This window comes from Solenopsis invicta, chromosome 5, assembly GCF_016802725.1.
Source record: "Solenopsis invicta isolate M01_SB chromosome 5, UNIL_Sinv_3.0, whole genome shotgun sequence".
Classification (NCBI taxonomy): domain Eukaryota; kingdom Metazoa; phylum Arthropoda; class Insecta; order Hymenoptera; family Formicidae; genus Solenopsis; species Solenopsis invicta.
The window spans coordinates 7792006-7811654 of record NC_052668.1 but is presented as its reverse complement, the minus strand read 5'-3'; the positions used below and the strand labels follow the sequence as shown (position 1 = coordinate 7811654).

General features: G+C 38.7%; 1 protein-coding gene across 5 annotated transcripts in view; it reads right to left on the bottom strand.

Moving 5' to 3' along the window:
* The window catches only part of LOC105198825 (ADP-ribosylation factor-like protein 13B), a 162254-nt gene that overhangs the window by 44213 nt on the left and 98392 nt on the right, over positions 1-19649 (bottom strand). For all 5 annotated transcript variants that reach the window (XM_039449876.1, XM_039449880.1, XM_039449879.1 and 2 more), the window contains one exon: positions 1571-1748. In XM_039449876.1, coding sequence (XP_039305810.1) covers positions 1571-1748 — 178 coding nt within the window. The remainder of the gene's footprint in view (positions 1-1570; positions 1749-19649) is intronic.

The window sequence follows — 19649 nt, the reverse complement described above, 5'->3', positions numbered from 1 at the left end:
ATTTTATTAAAAATCTTAAAATTACATTATTTAATAATTAATATTATATTTAATAATAATAAGTATTAAAATTTAAACTTCTCTATACTAGTTTATACTTATATGGAACATAGTTTTTCTTTATATTAAGTTTATCTAATAATTTGTTGAATTCTTTATATTAATATCTTTGCTCTTTAAGTAAACATTATTTTTAGAAATTAATGTCACTATCAAAAGAGTGCATTTCAATATTTACTGTTAGTGCTGTACATCTATGTATAGTATACATGTATATTATGTGTATATATAATTTGTAAATGCTGACTATCGGAATGTAATCTAAAATACAAAATATTAAAAAAAATTTTATTAAATATATTATAAAATAAATATTATATTATTTGATTACATTTATTGCATGTAAGGTTTAATCTGATAGATTATACATAATACACTGTAGCACATTTTAAATTGTAAATAAATTTACAAATACAATTGTATCTATTCATTGAAAAGAACTATGAGTGAAATTGTACTTTAAATCTAAAAATTAAAGCTCCTAACTTCTCAGCCGAGAACTCCGCGTTGATGGTAGCGACATTCCGTCGCGGATAAAATTAGAGTAGACGTGAAACGTGACAAATTGATGACGATGAGATGGTATCGTGCATGTCATTTTGTTATTATGTGTTTCATTGTGAAAATATGACTTATCTCGTATTTACCAAATTCGTAAAAATGGACCGCGAGTAAAATTTCTTTGAATTTTATACATAAAAGAACATTTTTCACTCCTTTCAATAGATATCCGTGTGTTTTCCTGTCTAAACAGGCATCACTTTACGTGCTTTTTACGACTATTTACTGACTGCTAGGCGCAAAAAGAATAGTCTTGATCGATATTTAGAAGTGTTTTAAAGCCATCTGATTAGTCTGTTTTATTCAAATTGTCTTTATTTACAAATGGCACGTCCGACAAAATTACGTGTCATTTCACGCAATTTTTCGCATCTGACGTCACGACTTCAATATAGCCGCGGCGAGTTCTCAGGAGCCTTAAACGCAAATTTTTTCAACAATATTTATAAGTAACATTATCAATCTTGATTATTATTTAGTTAAAATCAATTAGTAATTGGGAAGGTTAATGAAAGTCAGCGCGAGTAAAAGTTAGTTAAAATTCATAGTTGAGAATTTCACAAAGTGTCTCTTGTTTTATTTAGTACTGTTTTATAGATAATTATAAGAAATAAAACTCTGTCGGAGCCATCTGTTGACGGTGCCGCATACATCTTGTTCAATCTTATTATAAAAAAAAACTTTTAAAGTAATTATAAAAAATATGAAAAAAGTCTACATTTTTTCTAGAAAACTTCAGAGGTATGAATTTTAAAATATTCTAAGATTTCTCACTCTCTATAATTTCTAAAAAAAAAAAAAAAAATGCTTTTTAAAAAATTTTCATAAATTTCAAATATGAAAAATTCTGAGAAAACATTTTCGATAGAATTATCACCTAGAACCTAGCTCCTTAAATTTTCTTTCACTTATTGCCAAACACCCTATATAATTAATACTAATCGTGCACCTTTGAAGCCAAGAGATCCTTAATGGGTTTAAAAGGATTGGAGCGTATAGACATTTTTGATGGTGTATTTGACGCGATAGACTGTGCTCGTTGAACGCTTTCGTGCTGATAATTTTGCGACTGTTGGACTCTGCTGTTCAGAACGACATAATTTTTCACTATAGTATCCAACAGCCATCTGTTGAAAAATAAGTTCTGATCATCAATATGGAAGTATATTAAACCTTTATTTCACACATGTATCCAAATCTCCTTAAAGGTACATTCTAGTTTGTAGCGTGAAAAAGATTTTGTACGAATTTTTTGAGGCAAAGTAATAAAACTTTTAAAAAAATTAAAATTAAAAAACACGTGATATAAGTATAGGATCAACCCTTCATGCCTAGATGCGTAAGCATCCACTAAACCACTGACTCGAGTAATCGTTCGTCCTATTCGAATCTTCCATTCGTACACGAACTCTCGTCTAAAGCAACAGCAAAGTGAGAAGCAATTGCCATGCGCATTTATGTATAAGTAGAACGTTGCTAAAAATATTGAATAAAGATTTGCTGTCTTAGACAGAACGCATATTGCTATTCATAATCAGTTTCATACACTATAGAGAATTGGCGACGATGTTGAAATTATTGCAAAATCCTGGCTGATAAAAATCACATATTGGATATTGTGATGGTGAATAATTCTTTTTGTTCCGCAATGTATTGATCTTTGTGTTTATTGGTAGAGCGACACTTTTCTTGATATAATGATGACGATAGTCTAGCACACGTCTTTAGCGATGGCATGCACACCCAGAAAGAGAGAGAGAAAGCGAGAGAAAGAGAGAATGAATGAATATGCATTTATTCAATCCTAGGGCAAGCCCTCTAAGGACAAACGGAATACAGAAAGAATGTAAAGGGGTAATCAGTATCACTTACAAACTAATACCGAGTAGAAATACAAGATAAGAAAAAACAATGAAGATTAAACTCTAATAGTGTGTCGAATTCTCGACACTGCAGTAGAAGGCGCGCGGAGGAAACGATGTAACGCGACTGTGGCGATGAATAAAATAAAGCACAGTTGCAATGAAAAAAAATCAACTTTATTTGTTGAAAACTTCGAATTCTCACAAGTAATGTCGGCAACGCATCGAACACGTTAGCCGTCTTGAATGAAGCTCCCCCCAAATTGGCAGTGGGCGGCGTACTTATAGCCTTCGCGCGGAAGTTTCTAAAAAGATCCGTCGTCGTAAAAGCTGTTTACGATTTTCTTCCTTGCTCAGCAACAGCGATTCCGAATCCTTTCAGAAGCTCGCGCATACACAGGAGATCACGCTCTCTCTCGCTACCGCTCACGCGTTGTCACGCCGCTGCTGACTTGATTTCGGCACGAGAGCGCGTGGTAAGTTCGGCTGCCGCAAATATCAAGGCAATCTCGCACAAATAGAAACAAAAACAAAAAATAAAATATAAGTCTAATAGAGGACAATGATGCAAATGGTAAGCAACAAAAAAAATATAAAAAAAGAAAAGCACAGGAATGTGACGCAAGTAAAATAAAAATAAAATAGGAAAAGAGATAACGCAAATGGAAATAAATGCAACATAAAATAAAAATAAAATAAGAAAAGAGATAATGCAAAAAAAGATAATCGCAACATAAAATAAAAATAAAATAAGAAAAGAAATAACAAAAATAAAGATAAGGATTGCGCAAAGTGTAGAACAAAAATAAAAATAAAATAACGCAAAAGGTATCGCAAATAAAAATAAAAACAAAAAATAAGGAGTAGCTCAACAAAATAAAAAGGAAAAAAAACAGAAGAAAACGCAAAATATAATGCAGGCAGAAATAAAGATATAAAAAATTGCAAAAGAAAATAAGAGGTAGAGACAGGGTCGAGGACGCGGGTAAAGAAAAAGGAGGAAGAGAAAGAAGTGCCAAACTAGGTGCGGGATGACGGAGCTTTCTATTGCCTCAGGAAGTGGAAAAGACTGCGCTTGAAGGCGATAATAGTGTCGGCACTGCGGATTGGAGTGGGAAGGGAATTCCAGAATGTAAGGACGGGTGCGGCAAAGGACCGCTGAAAGGTGGAGGTTCGACACATGGAGACGGCGAGGTTCACAGAAGATGCTCTGGAGGACACTCTAGGTCTGAAGCAGGGAGAGCGCTTAGAGGCGAGATAGAACTGTGTACCATTGCGGAGAACCAAAAAAATTAAGCAGCCAAGGAGATAAGATCTTCTATCGTCTATCTGCAGCCAACCGAGCTAAGAGTAGAATGGCGAAACGTGGGCATCCCAGCAGAGATCGAAGATGAACCGCACGCAGGCATTCATCAGCCGCCAAGTTTGAAGCTGAGCTGTCCGGTGAGATCGGTCTGGACGATAGAGCAGTAGGTGAAAAGAGGGAAGATTAAAGAGGACACAAAGCAAACGCGCAGGGAACGCAAAAGACAGTGTCTGTAATATTTGAGGCGCCACAGGATGTCGTTTACACGCCGAGACACGGACCTCACTTGTTCATTCCAACTAAGCGAGCTGGTGAAGGTCAGGTCCAGGTTCACCACCTGATCGGTGATCTCAATGAGAGTGCCGTTGAGTTCTCGGACTATTGCGTGGTTCGCGCGGATGCTGTTAATGTAGCAGGCACTGCCCAAGAGGATGGCCTTAGTTTTCGTAACGTTTAAGGACAGACGGTTAACGCGCGCCTACTGCTTGATCGCGGAGATGTCCTCCTTGATCCTCCCAAGCGCATGCTCAAGGTCCGCAGGAGGAAAATCAAGATAAATATGTAAGTCGTCCGCATACAAGAGATGACGACTATGGCGAATGGCTGTCCCCGAGAGTAAAGAAAAGAGTCGAGAACGGAACCCTGAGGGATGCCGGCCTGGATAGAAGTCTAGAAAGAGAAACCGTCGGAACCATGGATACGCTAACTTCTGCTAGACAGATACGACGAAAACCAACGAAGGCTGAAATAAGAGATGCCAAAGTACAGAAGTTTACGCAAAAGCAAATCGGAACCAAGGCCTAGAAGAGTCGTACAGAATGAAGAGTGTGACCCTTCTGAGGTCGACGGTCTGCTTAGCGTCATCCGCTAGCTTAACCAGAGCAGTTTGCGTGCTACAACCGCAACGAAAACCGGACTGGAGAGGATCTAGGAGATAGAAAGAGGAAAGATGGAAGGATAACTCATCAAAAACAATACGCTCAAAGACTTTAAGGAGGTAACACAGGAGAGAAATAGGACGATAGTCGGAGAAAGTAAAGGGAATCTTGACCTTAAGAAGAGGGATGATATGGGAGCATTTCTACGAGAGAAAAGTGGAGGAATTTAATGAAAGATTCAGGAGTTCGTGGATAGGAAAGAAAAGAAGGAGAGGCAGTCGTGGATGAAACGACTGAGATTGTTGGGATCAGCGGCATTCGATGAACACCGGGTGAGTGCTTTCTAGAGGACGTCGGGAGTAATGTGCGGGAAATAGAAGGAAAATAAATTGGATAAGGTGGACGGAAAGAATTGAAGGGATAGAAACAAGAGGCCGACGATGAGGAAGGAGTGGGTGAGTGAGAAGATTGAGGAGAGAGATGAGTAGAAAAGAAGAAGGAATTGAGCTGATCAAGGGGGAGGTAAGTGAGTAGGGTGGAGAAGTGTGACTTTGCAAGGCCCAGCAAACAAAGCTCAGACCAAAGCCGAGCAGGTGAAGAAGCTGAGTTCAGGCGTTGGCTAAAATAGTCATTTCTGGCAGCATCAAGAAGTGCATTAACCCGGTTGCGCAGAGCAGGGACGGTGGCCAAGTTCCAAAAAGACACCAGCGAGCGGCTCTTCTAGCTAAGTCCTGTCACGCATTAGGAGTCGCATATCTTGATCTATCCAAGGGGCAGGAGGCCTTCCGAGGCAAAAGGTGCGGAGCGGAGGAAGGGAGCCAAGAGCTACGTGGAGAAAACCGGTGACAATGACAATCTTGTCATCCAACACAACGGAGGAGTGGAAGGAGGTCCAATCGAGGAAGACTAAGTAGTCATAGAGCGTCTCGAGATTTAAGTCTGAAAGGTCACGGACAGAGATGACGCGAGGCGGAAACTTATTGAAATGGCAGTCGAGAGTGATTTCGATCAGATCATGGCAGGAGAGGAAGGAGAGAGCGTATTGGTGGTGAGACAATATGAAGAACCGATTGCTAACAAAACAGTGGTTAATACGGGAGTGCGAAGTGGCGGTATGGTGTCGAAAAACAATGAAGAGGTGATTACTCTGGCAGAAGTCACGTAACGAGGCGGCGTCAAAAGACTGACGGTTTAGGTCAGTATTGAAGTCACCGATCAATACCGCAGCTGGAAAGGACGGAAGAAGCCTCTCGAAATCGTTCTGGAAATTGACAAGAAAGTACAGCTTGGGTGGACGGTAAACAATAGCCAGAAGGAATAATCTCTGTTCAGCCGCGGAAATGCGCACGAGCATATATTCGGGCTGACCGCAATATCGCTTGGGCGATGACGCGAGCACATTCGCAGAGAGTCCATCGCGCACATAAACGCCAATCCTTTCTCCGCCCCTGCCCATTCTGTCGACGCGCAAGAGCGAGAAGCCAGGGAGACAAGCAAGATCGTCCACAGAGTGAGGCTTCAGCCATGTCTCAGACATTGCGATTATGTTGTAGCGATTACAGGAAAAGAAATCCCGAAATTCAATAATATGGGGGAGAAGAGACTAGCAGTTTACGTGACAGAGCCGGAGTAGAAGAAAAGACATCCGATGTCAGGCATTACGCACCGACGAAAGCCGCTTGACAGCCGCACAGCCAACCCCCTATCCACCGCCAAGGGTGCGAGAGGTTTGCTTAAGGCAAGGCGAGAGGGCCAGGCTGAACGGACGCGGATGTCATGCGCCTGCTCGCGGCCGAGGTCGACGCAAAGGACACAGTGCCCGACGCAACAGCCCGAGGCGGGAAATCGGCTATGAGGCCGTCAAGATGCTCCAAGTAGCGGACTCTGATGGGGGCGAAGTATCAGAGTGTCGCTTGACTAAAATGAGGTTCGCGCAATGCAGCCTGCCTCCGCGAACTGCTCGCTTCGCTCCGCTAAAGATTTCAGTGAGTAAAATGTTATCAAAAAGAGTTCTTAAAATATTCATGTTTGAGAGGTTGACGTCTTCTAACACTATCAGAATGATAACAATGATATCATTATGTTAACAATGATATCACTATGTCAATGTGACAATTTTAGAGAAAAAAAGACATCATACGAGGTGTGTTCAAAAAATATCGCGAATTTTGTGTTTTTTCAAAAATTATTTATTTATTCATGAATATCTATTTTGTCCCCTTCAAAGTAATCCCCATGAGATATTATACACTTGTGCCAACTTTTTCCAATCTTCGAAGCACTTCAAAAAATCATTTTTTTTTATCTTGTTCAGCTCCTCCTTCGATGCCGTCTTTATCTCGTCAAGCGTAGCGTAACGTCGTCCTTTCATGGGCCTCTTCAGTTTAGGGAACAAGAAAAAGTCACAGGGGGCCAGATCTGGGGAATACGGTGGCTGCGGCATCATTAGTGTGTTGTTTTTGGCCAAAAAGTCGCGCACAAGCAACGATGTGTGAGCAGGGGCGTTATCGTGGTGCAAAAGCCAATTTTTGTTCTTCCACAAATCCGGGCGTTTCTGGCGGATTGCTTCGCGCAAATTGCGCATAACTTGCAGGTAATATTCCTTATTGACCGTTCTACCCTGTGGCAAGAACTCATGATGCACCACGCCCCTGCAATCGAACAAAACTGTCAGCAAAACTTTCACATTCGACCGAACTTGGCGCGCTTTTTTCGGTCTTGGTTCGTGCGGCAGCTTCCATTGAGATGATTGAGCTTTGGTTTCCACGTCATAACCATAAACCCACGATTCGTCACCAGTTATGACCCTCTGGAGCAAATTTGGGTCGTCGCGGACAGAGTCCAACATCTCATTAGCAATGTTCATGCGATGCTGTTTTTGGTCGCAATTGAGCAATTTTGGTACGAATTTCGCGGCGACCCGTCTCATGCCCAAATCATTGATAAAAATCGAATGGCACGAGCCAATCGATATGTTTAGGTCCTCAGCAACTTCTCTAACGGTGATTCGACGATTGGCCAATACCATTTTCTCCACTTCATTAATTTTTTCGTCTGTTGTTGAAGTGCTCGGGCGTCCGGCACGCTCTTCGTCGTTCACATCTTCTCGGCCTTCTGAGAACATTTTGTACCACCGATAAACGTTGCTTCGGTCCAAGGTAGCTTCTCCGTATGCCACAGTCAACATTCGGAATGCATCCGCGCACTTAATTTCGTTTTTCACACAAAATTTGATACAGGTTCTTTGATCCATTTTTTTGAATAGGTAAAAATCGAAGACGATCCAAAACACGTGCAAGCAAAGCAGCTGTCAACAATTAAGTGAACATTCAAAATGGCCGAGCTTGTCGGCATAAGTGAGAGACATGAGTACCAACATAACGCCACAAAAAGATCGAAATTCGAATATACGTAACCCGCGAAAATTCAAAATTCGCGATACTTTTTGAACACACCTCGTATATATGACATCTAAAAAAATACGACAATCTGATTTCTTATAAATGTTATCTAAAAAAAATACTGCATTTTAACTTCTTCTAAACTTTAAAAAATTTTACTATTAAACTTTTTTATTTATATATATATTGTACGCATTTCATGTTTACAAAAAGTATTTCTTGTATCCTTTTCGTTAAAAAAGATTTAAAAAGATTAAATTTGTATTAAACATTTAATTTAAGTACAAGATTAAATAACAATACAAATTGTTATTTACATGTAAAAATTATAAAATGTTATGTGGATCAGCGTTCCACACATACGTCACGTGTGAAAAGAATAACAGCGAGTATTCGTCTCAAAGTTACAACAAGTAGCTGTCAAACGCTTACTAAAATATGAGCTGCAGAGTTGACTGCGGAGTGGAGTGCGGTGACGCCTAGATATAACGCCTGTGACTGCACTCGACTCACGAGAAGATTCCCTGCAGCGTGGCCGCCTAGCGGTGGCGCCAGCACTCACTTCTCAGTGAAAAATATATTATCAAAAAGAGTTCTTAAAGTATTTATTTTTGAGAGGTAAACATCTTCTAACACTATCAGAATGATAACATAATGATATCATTATGTTATCCTATACGTCAATATTAGAGGAAAAAAAAGACATCATATATATATATATATATATATATATATATATATATATATATATATATATATATATCTAAAAGAATACTACAATCTAACTTCTTATAAATGTCAACTAAAGGAGGAATCTGACTTCTTATAAATGTGATCTAAAGAAGCACTGTATTTTGACTTCTTTTAAATGTCAAGAAAATGTTACTATTAAAAATTTTTACACTGAAAACACTTATTCTAGTTTTTAGTGGTACCGTTTTGATTCTGAAGGATTTGTCTCTTATATACTGCCTCAAAAAGATGCTCTAAAATGTAGAGGAATATCGAATAAGCATGGAAAGCTAGATTTAAGACAATCCTCTTAATGCTAAAAAATAAATTTCTCTTTTAGCAAATAACATGCAATAAAAATAAATTTTTTTTTAGTTTTTTAATTCTTATTATTTTTATAGTATAATTTTGTATTGTATATAAGATTCCTATTTCACTAATTACAATTACGCCCTATTTTACATTTTTTTTAAACGCATTGGCGTCGGCGGGATTCGATTCTACGATTTCGAAATAGCAACCTAATACGCTAACACTGAATTAATCGTACACTTGTAATATCTTGAATAAAAAGTTATATTTAAAGTAAGGCTGATTTGAATAGGAAGGAACTTGCGTCGTGAGTACTGCGCGAACACTAGTTTTTCGTTTATAATCGTTTATAATTTTTTAAATATATGTTCAATTTGATTTTTAAACTACATATTTAATATACTTAAAACTTACTCGTATCCTTTTTTCTATTTTTCCAATTCCTTGACTCCAACAAATCTTTCTCCACAATTAAAATATTAACGTTGTAATTCTTTTTATGCTCTAATAATATTCACCACTTATGTGATCAAGCTAAGTTAGGTTTTGTGAGAGGTTCTGTTTTGCAAAGAAATATATCATTTTTAAAAGAACTTAATGAGATCTTTAAAAAGTCCTCTTAAAGAATTCTTGCCTCTGAGACTCTAGAGATATTTGTAGATAGACATCATAAAGAGCTCTTTTGAAAGACATCTTGGAAAAAGATTGTTTATTGATGTCATTTTGAAGAGAAATTAAAAAAGTCTTAAAAAAATTCTCTTAAAGAGGTCTTTTGAAAGATATCATGTACAAAGATAACTTATTAATATCATTTTGAAGAAAAATTAATGAAATCTTTAAAAAGAACTCTTAAAGAACTCTTCCTCTCAATAATGCTCACTGGGGAAGTTTCTCGCGGATAACGTCAACCTTTTGATAAGGTCAATCCTGGAACCAGAAAGCTCCTCCGACATCTCTACGCTCTCAAGGACACCCCTGACCCTCTTCCCATCAATCCATCAATGCGGGCCTCGCTTGACAACAACCTGATTACAATTGGACGCGATCTATCTCCCTTGGCTAGAAACCGAGTACAGGTAGAAATCTTGCTAGGAGAGGCCGTGATTCCCAAGGCAGAGGCGATGCTGGCGGCGACGGCAGCGCACGCGTATTCTCCGTAGGAAACTCCTTAATTCCAAAAAGGATAAGTTCATTACTGAACTCAGCACGCCATCAAGCGCATCAAAGCGCTCCTCAAGATCGCGTGTAGAAACACCATGGCCGCCGGAAGGTCGCGCTTCCAAGACACGAACGTGAGCATCCAGACCAGCCTGCCTCTCGTCAATCCGACGCACAGAGGTAGCCAGCTCCTCAGTTCTGGCTTCAATGGCACCCAGAGACTGTTGAACGCCTCGCTCCAGAGAGGCCAACTGAGCCCTCATTTCAGGAAGATCCCGCAGTTGCTCTCTCATCGCAGGGAGATCTTGCAGCCTACGCTCAATTTCCTCGACCTTAGCTAGCACCACGGCAATAAGATTCCTGACGGAATCCGGATGAGTGAGGGGAATAGCCGAAGTCGATGCAACCTCCACAGGCACGGGACCATAAGCATCAGACAGACTCCCGAGGAGACCCTGCACTTGACAGGCGGGACAGGAGAGTACCGAGAAATCAAAAAATTCCGATACCGGATCCCGCAGATTACGAGCACAATCCTCGTGGTAAATATGTTTTGGGTTACGGTCGTAGCATAAGGTATTGGCCGCGAAGATGAAGCGCTTACAGTTTGTACATGTAAGAGTCATAGTGGATGCTGATTGGCGGGCGACTTACAAACGGACGCAGGTGCGGCGCGCGCAGGACAACGCACGAACAAACTCGGCAGCCGACGGCGCGAGCGTGGGGCGACGACGGCCGACAAATATAAAGTGAGGTTAGATCAGATAGCACGTTAGAAACAAGGAAAAGAGTGCAGAAACAGCTCGGATGCGCTCACCTTGGATGTACGAGGTGTGTTCAAAAAGTATCGCGAATTTTGTGTTTTTTCAAAAATTATTTATTTATTCATGAATATATATTTTGTCCCCTTCAAAGTAATCCCCATGAGATATTATACACTTGTGCCAACTTTTTCCAATCTTCGAAGCACTTCAAAAAATCATTTTTTTTTATCTTGTTCAGCTCCTCCTTCGATGCCGTCTTTATCTCGTCAAGCGTAGCGTAACGTCGTCCTTTCATGGGCCTCTTCAGTTTAGGGAACAAGAAAAAGTCACAGGGGGCCAGATCTGGGGAATACGGTGGCTGCGGCATCATTAGTGTGTTGTTTTTGGCCAAAAAGTCGCGCACAAGCAACGATGTGTGAGCAGGGGCGTTATCGTGGTGCAAAAGCCAATTTTTGTTCTTCCACAAATCCGGGCGTTTCTGGCGGATTGCTTCGCGCAAATTGCGCATAACTTGCAGGTAATATTCCTTATTGACCGTTCTACCCTGTGGCAAGAACTCATGATGCACCACGCCCCTGCAATCGAACAAAACTGTCAGCAAAACTTTCACATTCGACCGAACTTGGCGCGCTTTTTTCGGTCTTGGTTCGTGCGGCAGCTTCCATTGAGATGATTGAGCTTTGGTTTCCACGTCATAACCATAAACCCACGATTCGTCACCAGTTATGACCCTCTGGAGCAAATTTGGGTCGTCGCGGACAGAGTCCAACATCTCATTAGCAATGTTCATGCGATGCTGTTTTTGGTCGCAATTGAGCAATTTTGGTACGAATTTCGCGGCGACCCGTCTCATGCCCAAATCATTGATAAAAATCGAATGGCACGAGCCAATCGATATGTTTAGGTCCTCAGCAACTTCTCTAACGGTGATTCGACGATTGGCCAATACCATTTTCTCCACTTCATTAATTTTTTCGTCTGTTGTTGAAGTGCTCGGGCGTCCGGCACGCTCTTCGTCGTTCACATCTTCTCGGCCTTCTGAGAACATTTTGTACCACCGATAAACGTTGCTTCGGTCCAAGGTAGCTTCTCCGTATGCCACAGTCAACATTCGGAATGCATCCGCGCACTTAATTTCGTTTTTCACACAAAATTTGATACAGGTTCTTTGATCCATTTTTTTGAATAGGTAAAAATCGAAGACGATCCAAAACACGTGCAAGCAAAGCAGCTGTCAACAATTAAGTGAACATTCAAAATGGCCGAGCTTGTCGGCATAAGTGAGAGACATGAGTACCAACATAACGCCACAAAAAGATCGAAATTCGAATATACGTAACCCGCGAAAATTCAAAATTCGCGATACTTTTTGAACACACCTCGTAGATACCGAGCAAGAAAGGCTCTTGACCAGAGAACCTGCAACAAGCGGCCCTGCAGGGCAAAACGCAGCAGCAAAAAGGCAAAAAGAGCACGTTAACACGATATTCACATGCGAAAGAAAGAGAGAAAGAGAGAATAAATGAATGAATGAATGAGCTTTATTAATATTCTAGGGCGTGGCCCTCTAAGAATATGTACAGAATAAAAAAAAGGAGCGTATTAATACTACTGAGAAAAAAACAAACAAATAAAAATAAAAACAAAAAATTGAAGTAATAGAGTAACAGAAATTCAAAATATACACTGCCCACCAAAAAAACGGTACACTAAAAATTTAGGAAAAATTTATCAAACTTTAAACGCTTGTAAAACAGGAAATATTTATGATACAGGGGTGTTTCAAAAAAAGAATTAAAGCTTGAAACCAGTACTTTGAGAAACTTTTAATGCCGATTAAGGCATAATTAATTTGCTAATAGCCGATGATAGAACAAAAACTTCGAACAAAAAATTGATAAATAGAACGTGCAGTTTCTAGAGTTGTGTGGAGTGAAGCAGTGACGTAACTTAATAAGGTAAAAAGCGCGTGAAAGTTCGAATTTTTCCCTTCAAAATGCGATTTTGCGGAACGATACTCGATACGATAATTTTTCGCTAAGTTATGCCAATTTGAAGAAAAGTTGTTTTTTACGAGATAATAATGAATTATGAATTGCAATGTCGCCGTTATTAATGCAAATCACTACAATTCTATCCAAGACATGTTGTTGGTTTAAAAACATATCCGTGTGTGTGTGTGTGTGTGCGTGCGTGCGTATGTGGGTATGTGTGTGTTTGCATACCACAAGAATAAGGACCCCGTGGTTTGTCAATTCCACAGAATTTAAAGACTACAAACCCTTCTTGCAGAGTGTGTGTTTGTGTGTGTGTGTGTGTGTGTGTGTGTGTGTGTGTGTGTGTGTATGTATTGTAAACTCGGGTGAAAATGAAGAACTAATCAATGATAGATCATCCTGGGGGATGATTACCAAGGTTCGTTAGCAAACTAGCCAACGACAAGTCGAGTCTAAAAAAACAAACTATATAAAGTTCATAACAATCCCAAATCCCCTACCAATAAAATCTCCATTCCACCCGCTCGACTCGCTACGTCCTTTTTTTCAAGTCCTATAAAAAGTCTAACTTCCTAACACTCATCATCACTTGGTTCCTTGAAGTTAGAGTCAAAGCTGTGCGAGATACTATAAAACCGATTTAAGCTCGAGTTATATAGAACCTGTGTTCCAAACATCTACGTGCATTATCTTCAGCCGCACTACCGCTACCAATTGGCAGCCTAACGCTTCCGAGCTACACCTGAGAGCCAGTCCAAGGGATTTATCCCGACACCCCTCCGTCTTCCGTCACAAGTATTTCTTACTTCCCGGTCCCGTTAGATTTCGAAGACCCTCTTTTCCCCTCTAGTTCTACGTCCAGCGTGGAACTCGTAGAGAAAATCTCCTCCCCTCCTTCCCCCACAAATTCTACGTCTAGCGTAGAATTCTTAGAGAAAGTCTTCGCCTCTTCTTCACCCGCTAATTCCACGTCCAGCATGGAATTCTTAGAAGAAGTAAACATCCCTCCTGACCATAATCGTGACCGCTCCTCTCTCGCAGAACACACACTCTTCTACAGTTATTTCCACAAACAACAATAGGTACACTCAAATAAATACGATGTAATTTTTTTAACGGCATATGTTTTTTTCTTTAATAAATCAGCTCCAACTCCTCTTGCGATACTAATTACATTAACTATTTGTACTAATTAATGATAATGTACATTAATTTTAACTTTCTAGTCAAGTACTTATATTAGTTTCCGAACAATCGTTTGAGTTTTAATGTATCCATTTTCAAATAACTACAAGAATATATGTTAACTTTTAATTTTAAAGGAACTTTGATTTCTTAAACCTATCTCGTTCCCTTTCCTCCTGGCTAAAAAGATCACCCAAGGCCCGATCCCAAGTTAAAGAAATTCAACTCTCTGACTCAAAACAGGGCCGACGATCGCACGACTTCTGAAGAGGTGTTAAAGCGTGTCTTCACACATTGACCCACTTTTGTGTTAATAAAGTGCGTTCGCCCTCGTGCCGTATCCGTACGTCCGATCAGTACGGTTACAAGTTTAAGGGGTAACACCACCTTTAAGGCCTTAAAATGATACCTAAGTGGAAATTTATTGTCGGCAAATGAATAACTTTATATAAAAAAAGTTTAAAAGGCTTTATTGTACATACATTGACGAGTAAAAAAATATTTTTTTAATTTTCTTTTATGCACAAAATGGCAGCGTACTAGCCCATTTAAGAAATGATCTTTTCTTAACCCTTAAACATACCGATCCTGTAAAATACGGAAACACATTTCTGAGAGACTTTTTCAACTTTGAAAAGCTATAACTTTGATTACAATCAACATTTTTTTACGATTTTTTTTTTTAAACAAAAGTTCAAAATCTTAGGAGTGTGACTGCACAATCGGCATTGGCGAAAAATAATTTATTATAAAGTTATAAAAGCAAAACCATTAAGCAAAAATGAGAAATTAGTCAAAAATCCACTTTTCCTTCAAAAAAATCATATCTTCGCAACAAAAAACGTTTAAGGACTTTCAAATACGGCGTTTTAAAGCTAAAAAGTCACACTTTCAAAATAAAATTTGGCAAAGTCATTTCTTTTAAAAAGTATAATTATGTAACATGGAGAATATGAGATACTTTTGGACATTTAAAAATTCACTTGAAAAAAAAATCATATCTTTGCAACAAAAAACTTCGAAGAACTTTACAATACGGCGTTTTAAAGTTAAAGATCCATACTTACAAAAAAAATTATATTATTGTCATTTCTTTTAAAAAATGTACTTATGTAACAAGGCGAATATGACAAGGTATTTTTGATTAAATCGTATCTAAAATTGAAAATTAATGTGTTTCATGATATATTTCGGAAAAACTCTTTTTTCTACAATATTTTATAATATTCCAACTTTAGACAGAGTATATACGAGTAACATCCGCAAACCGACCTGTTCAAATGTATTTTGTCCAGCTTTTTTATGTAAAATACTCACAAAAAAAGTTTCACTTACACATTATATGGGTCGCATTGACACTAACAAAACTTTGCTGCCGTGCCGTTCAAATTTTAGTTGACTAAAAAATCAACCATATCAATTGAAAGAGGAAATTTTAAACTTTTTTACGTCTTTGTCCGAACCTCCTATCTCATTCTATCTTCACATAGCAAGCGTTCAAAACTTCATATAAGGTCTCTCAGACCCACTTACGTGTTTAAGGGTTAAAGATGAATTTTTGCGTGCAAGTTTTCTGCGAAATGGTTTATGTTAAAACCAAACAAAAAAAATCTTCATTATCTACATATTCAAAACTAAGGAAATACGTAAGGGATTTTTAAAAATATTAATTTTTATCCAAGTGTCAGCTATTTATAGAAAAAAGTGGATTTTCCACCCAAAAATTTGTTGGGGAACGGAAAAAGAAGAAGGAAGCACTGAGATAAAAAAAGTGTTAAGATCGTCAAGAGGGACATTCAATTGCTGATCAGAAGATTTGAGTTTGGCCAAACCGAGAGAGCGAAGTTTATATCCTTTTGCGGGAGAAACACTAGAGCCCAATCTGTCTTGCAGATACAGATTCCTGGCACCCTCGATGCGCAGCTTAGTCTCATTTATCAGCGCCCAAAACAGTTCCCTGCGCTCAGGTGAGAGGTGCCGCAAGTAAGCTCTAATCGCAGCGTTCCTCCGACACAATAAGGCTCTTATTGGTTGGTTGAGCCAAGGAGCAAGAGGCTAGTTCGCGACAAAGACCTTGTACGGAAGGTAAGACTCGACTGAGAGATTTAAGAAGTAAAATAATTCAACCATATGATCTAGATCATCAGTGCGATCAATTGCTGGCCAGTCATAGGATGAAAGAGAATCATGAAAACCATCCAGATCAAAGTGTGACAAATCTCGAAATTTGTTGAAGCAAGGCCGACTTCTGTTGACTTGAAGGTCAAAGTGACGTTGATTAGACCGTGATTCGAGAGAAAAGGTACTGCCCGCTGATGCCAAGATTCAATAAGTCCAGCGTCGCAGATCAAGCAGTGATCGATCCTGGAGTGTGAGGAGTATGATAACTGTAGGTATTGCACTATGTAGAGATGGTTTGGAAAGAGAAAGAGAAAGAGAGAGGGAGGGGAGGAAGAAATTTGATTGATTGATTGACTTTTATTTAGCTTTCACAGCTATTTCTTGTACATAATTATTATACATACATTAACTATATATTAAATGATATACCAGGTGTATGCATAAGTTTTTTCCAGGTTTTTGGTAAAAAAAAACACGTAATTTTCAAGGAAAATTAATTTTTTTTTATTCAAAATATTGGCCATTGGCTTCTACACATTTCGCCCAACTTTCAGGTAATTTACGAGTATGAATACCATGCCAGAAAAACTGCTTGTCTTTTGCGGCAAACCATTTGTCGAGCTATTTTCCAACTTCCTCGAAATTGCTGAAGTGCTGCTCTGCGAGCGCGTGCCCCATTGATGCGAAAAAGTGATAGTCAGATGGCGCCAGATCTGGGGAGTACGGCGGGTGCGAAAAGATGTCCCATCCAAGAGATTTTAAGATGTCTTTCACTGGTTTTGCTGTGTGAGACGGCGCATTGTCGTGTAACAAAATTACTTTGCCATGTCTTCTGGCCCATTCCGGTCGTCTTTCGATTAATGCGTGGTTTAAATTAATCATTTGTTGGCGATAGCGTTGTGTATTAACGATTTCGCCGGGCTTCAAGAGTTCATAATACACAATAACGCTCTGGTCCCACCAGACACAGAGCATAGTCTTCTTGCCGAAGCGATTTGGCCTTGGTGTTGATGGACCGGCTTCGCCAGGTGAAAGCCACGATTTTTTCCGCTTCGGGTTTTCAAAATAAATCCATTTTTCGTCACCCGTCACAATTCGATACAAAAATGATTTTCTTTTGTGGCGTTGAAGCAGTATTTCACAAGTGACTTTGCGATTTTCCATTTGACGTTCATTCAAATTGTGTGGGACCCATTTACCGAGTTTATTGATCTTTCTTATTGCTCGTAAACGTCTGCTAATTGTTTCTTGTGATACATGTAATGCTTCTGCTAATTCCCGTTGAGTTTGAGTTGGGTCATCATCCAATAATTCCTGCAATTGCTCGTCTTCGCATTTTTGTGGTCTACCAGAGCGCTCACTGTCTTTCACATTGAAATTACAATTTTTACATTGTCGAAACCATGTCTCACATGTTCTAATCGATGGAGCGTGTTCACCATATGTTTCTACCAGCAAACGATGACTTTCAACAGCCTTTTTCTTTTGATTAAATAAAAAAAGCAATGCGTGCCGCAAATGTTGTTTTTCAGACACAAAACTCGACATGATCACTGAACAATAAAACAAAGACGCTAGTTTTTGGCGGACTCAACTTGTGTGTGTTTGTAGTTCTATGTCAGACGAACAAAATGACGTATGTGTCAAATTAATACGCTGCGTACTTTTCGCTGGCGCCATCTTTTAGTGAAACCAGAAAAAACTTATGCATACACCTGGTATATTCTTTTAACAATCTCTTAAACGCTACTAATTCTCTACATTGCTTACTCACAGTGGATAATGAATTATACATTTTTATATCTTCGTAGAAAAGGCTTTTTTGAGCACTTCTAGTTTTACGGAAAGTTACTGCTAAATTTCCTATCTAGCTCGTTTGTCTATCGCATTCTCCTCCAACTATCTCTATTTTATTGTTTAACGCCTCCGAAGCCATGCCATTTAATATTTTAAAAATAAATACATTAACGTTATAACATAGCCGTTGCCTTACAGACATGAACTGTAAGGCGTGTAGCATGTGTTCAATTTTGGTATATCTATTGCACTGTAAAATTACTCTCATGGCACGGTTTTGAGCTATCTGAAGTTTATTCAATTGCGTTTCACCCATCCCAACTAATAGAGTAGCACAGTACTCAAAATGAGGTGCTATGATGAACTTGTACACAATACATCTAGCATATGCAGATACGAAATTACCTATTCTATTTAAAAAACTAATCTTTTTCTCTATTTTCTTAACTATATAATCGCAATGATCCTGAAATCTAAGTCTATCGTCTAGCATTATGACTAAATATTTCATGGTTAATACCCGTTTTATTTCAATTCCATCCAAACACTTCACGACAGTATTACCTCTTAATTCTTTTCTAATACTTCTATCATATATTTTGTTTTATCTGCGTTTATTTTTAACTTATTTATATTCATCCAATGTTCGATTACATTAAAAGCCATATTCATTTTTACCTCTACATCCGCACTACTTTCTCCACTTACATATATAAGCGTGTCTTCCGCAAACATTTTTATATTGCACCCTTCTGGACAGACTTCAATTATATCATTTATATATAATATAAATAGCAAAGGTCCTAGTACTGAACCTTGTGGCACTCCATATTCTGTAGGCAATAATTTAGACCATATCTGATTGAATCACACCTGTTGTTTCCTATTATTTAAGTATGATTTGAACCACTCTAAAATCATTCCTCTAATTCCGTATTGATACATTTTTTCTAACAATCTTTCTCTATCAATTATTTCAAACGCTCTCTTAAGATCCATGAAGATAACTCCTACTATTTTTCCCTCGCTCACTATTAATTTCCATTCGTCTATAACAGATTGAATCGCTGTTTTACACAAATAACATTTTCTAAATCCCGCCTGATGTTATGTTATAATACCGTTTGTTTCCCAATATATTTCAAATTGTTCTTTTACTACTAATTCTAGCACTTTTTCATATATTGGTAATATATTAATAGGCCTATATTCGCTGGCTTTTTTTGGCTTTATCTCTCTTTGAGATCGGTATTATAATAGAGGTTTTCCAACCTTCCGGACAGTGACCTTCTCTTAAAGAGTTAACAAATTTTTTCGCTCTCTCACTCACACCCATACATTCACATTGCCATCCCTGACTTTCCAGCAATTTGTTTTTTACTAAAATAACAAATTCATCTTCATCGAACTCTTTTCTAGCGCTAAATTCCCTGTATTTACTTTCATTTTTACTCACACTTAACTTTACTTTTAGCCACGCATGCTCCGTAATCTTAGGTTCATAAATTATTTGTA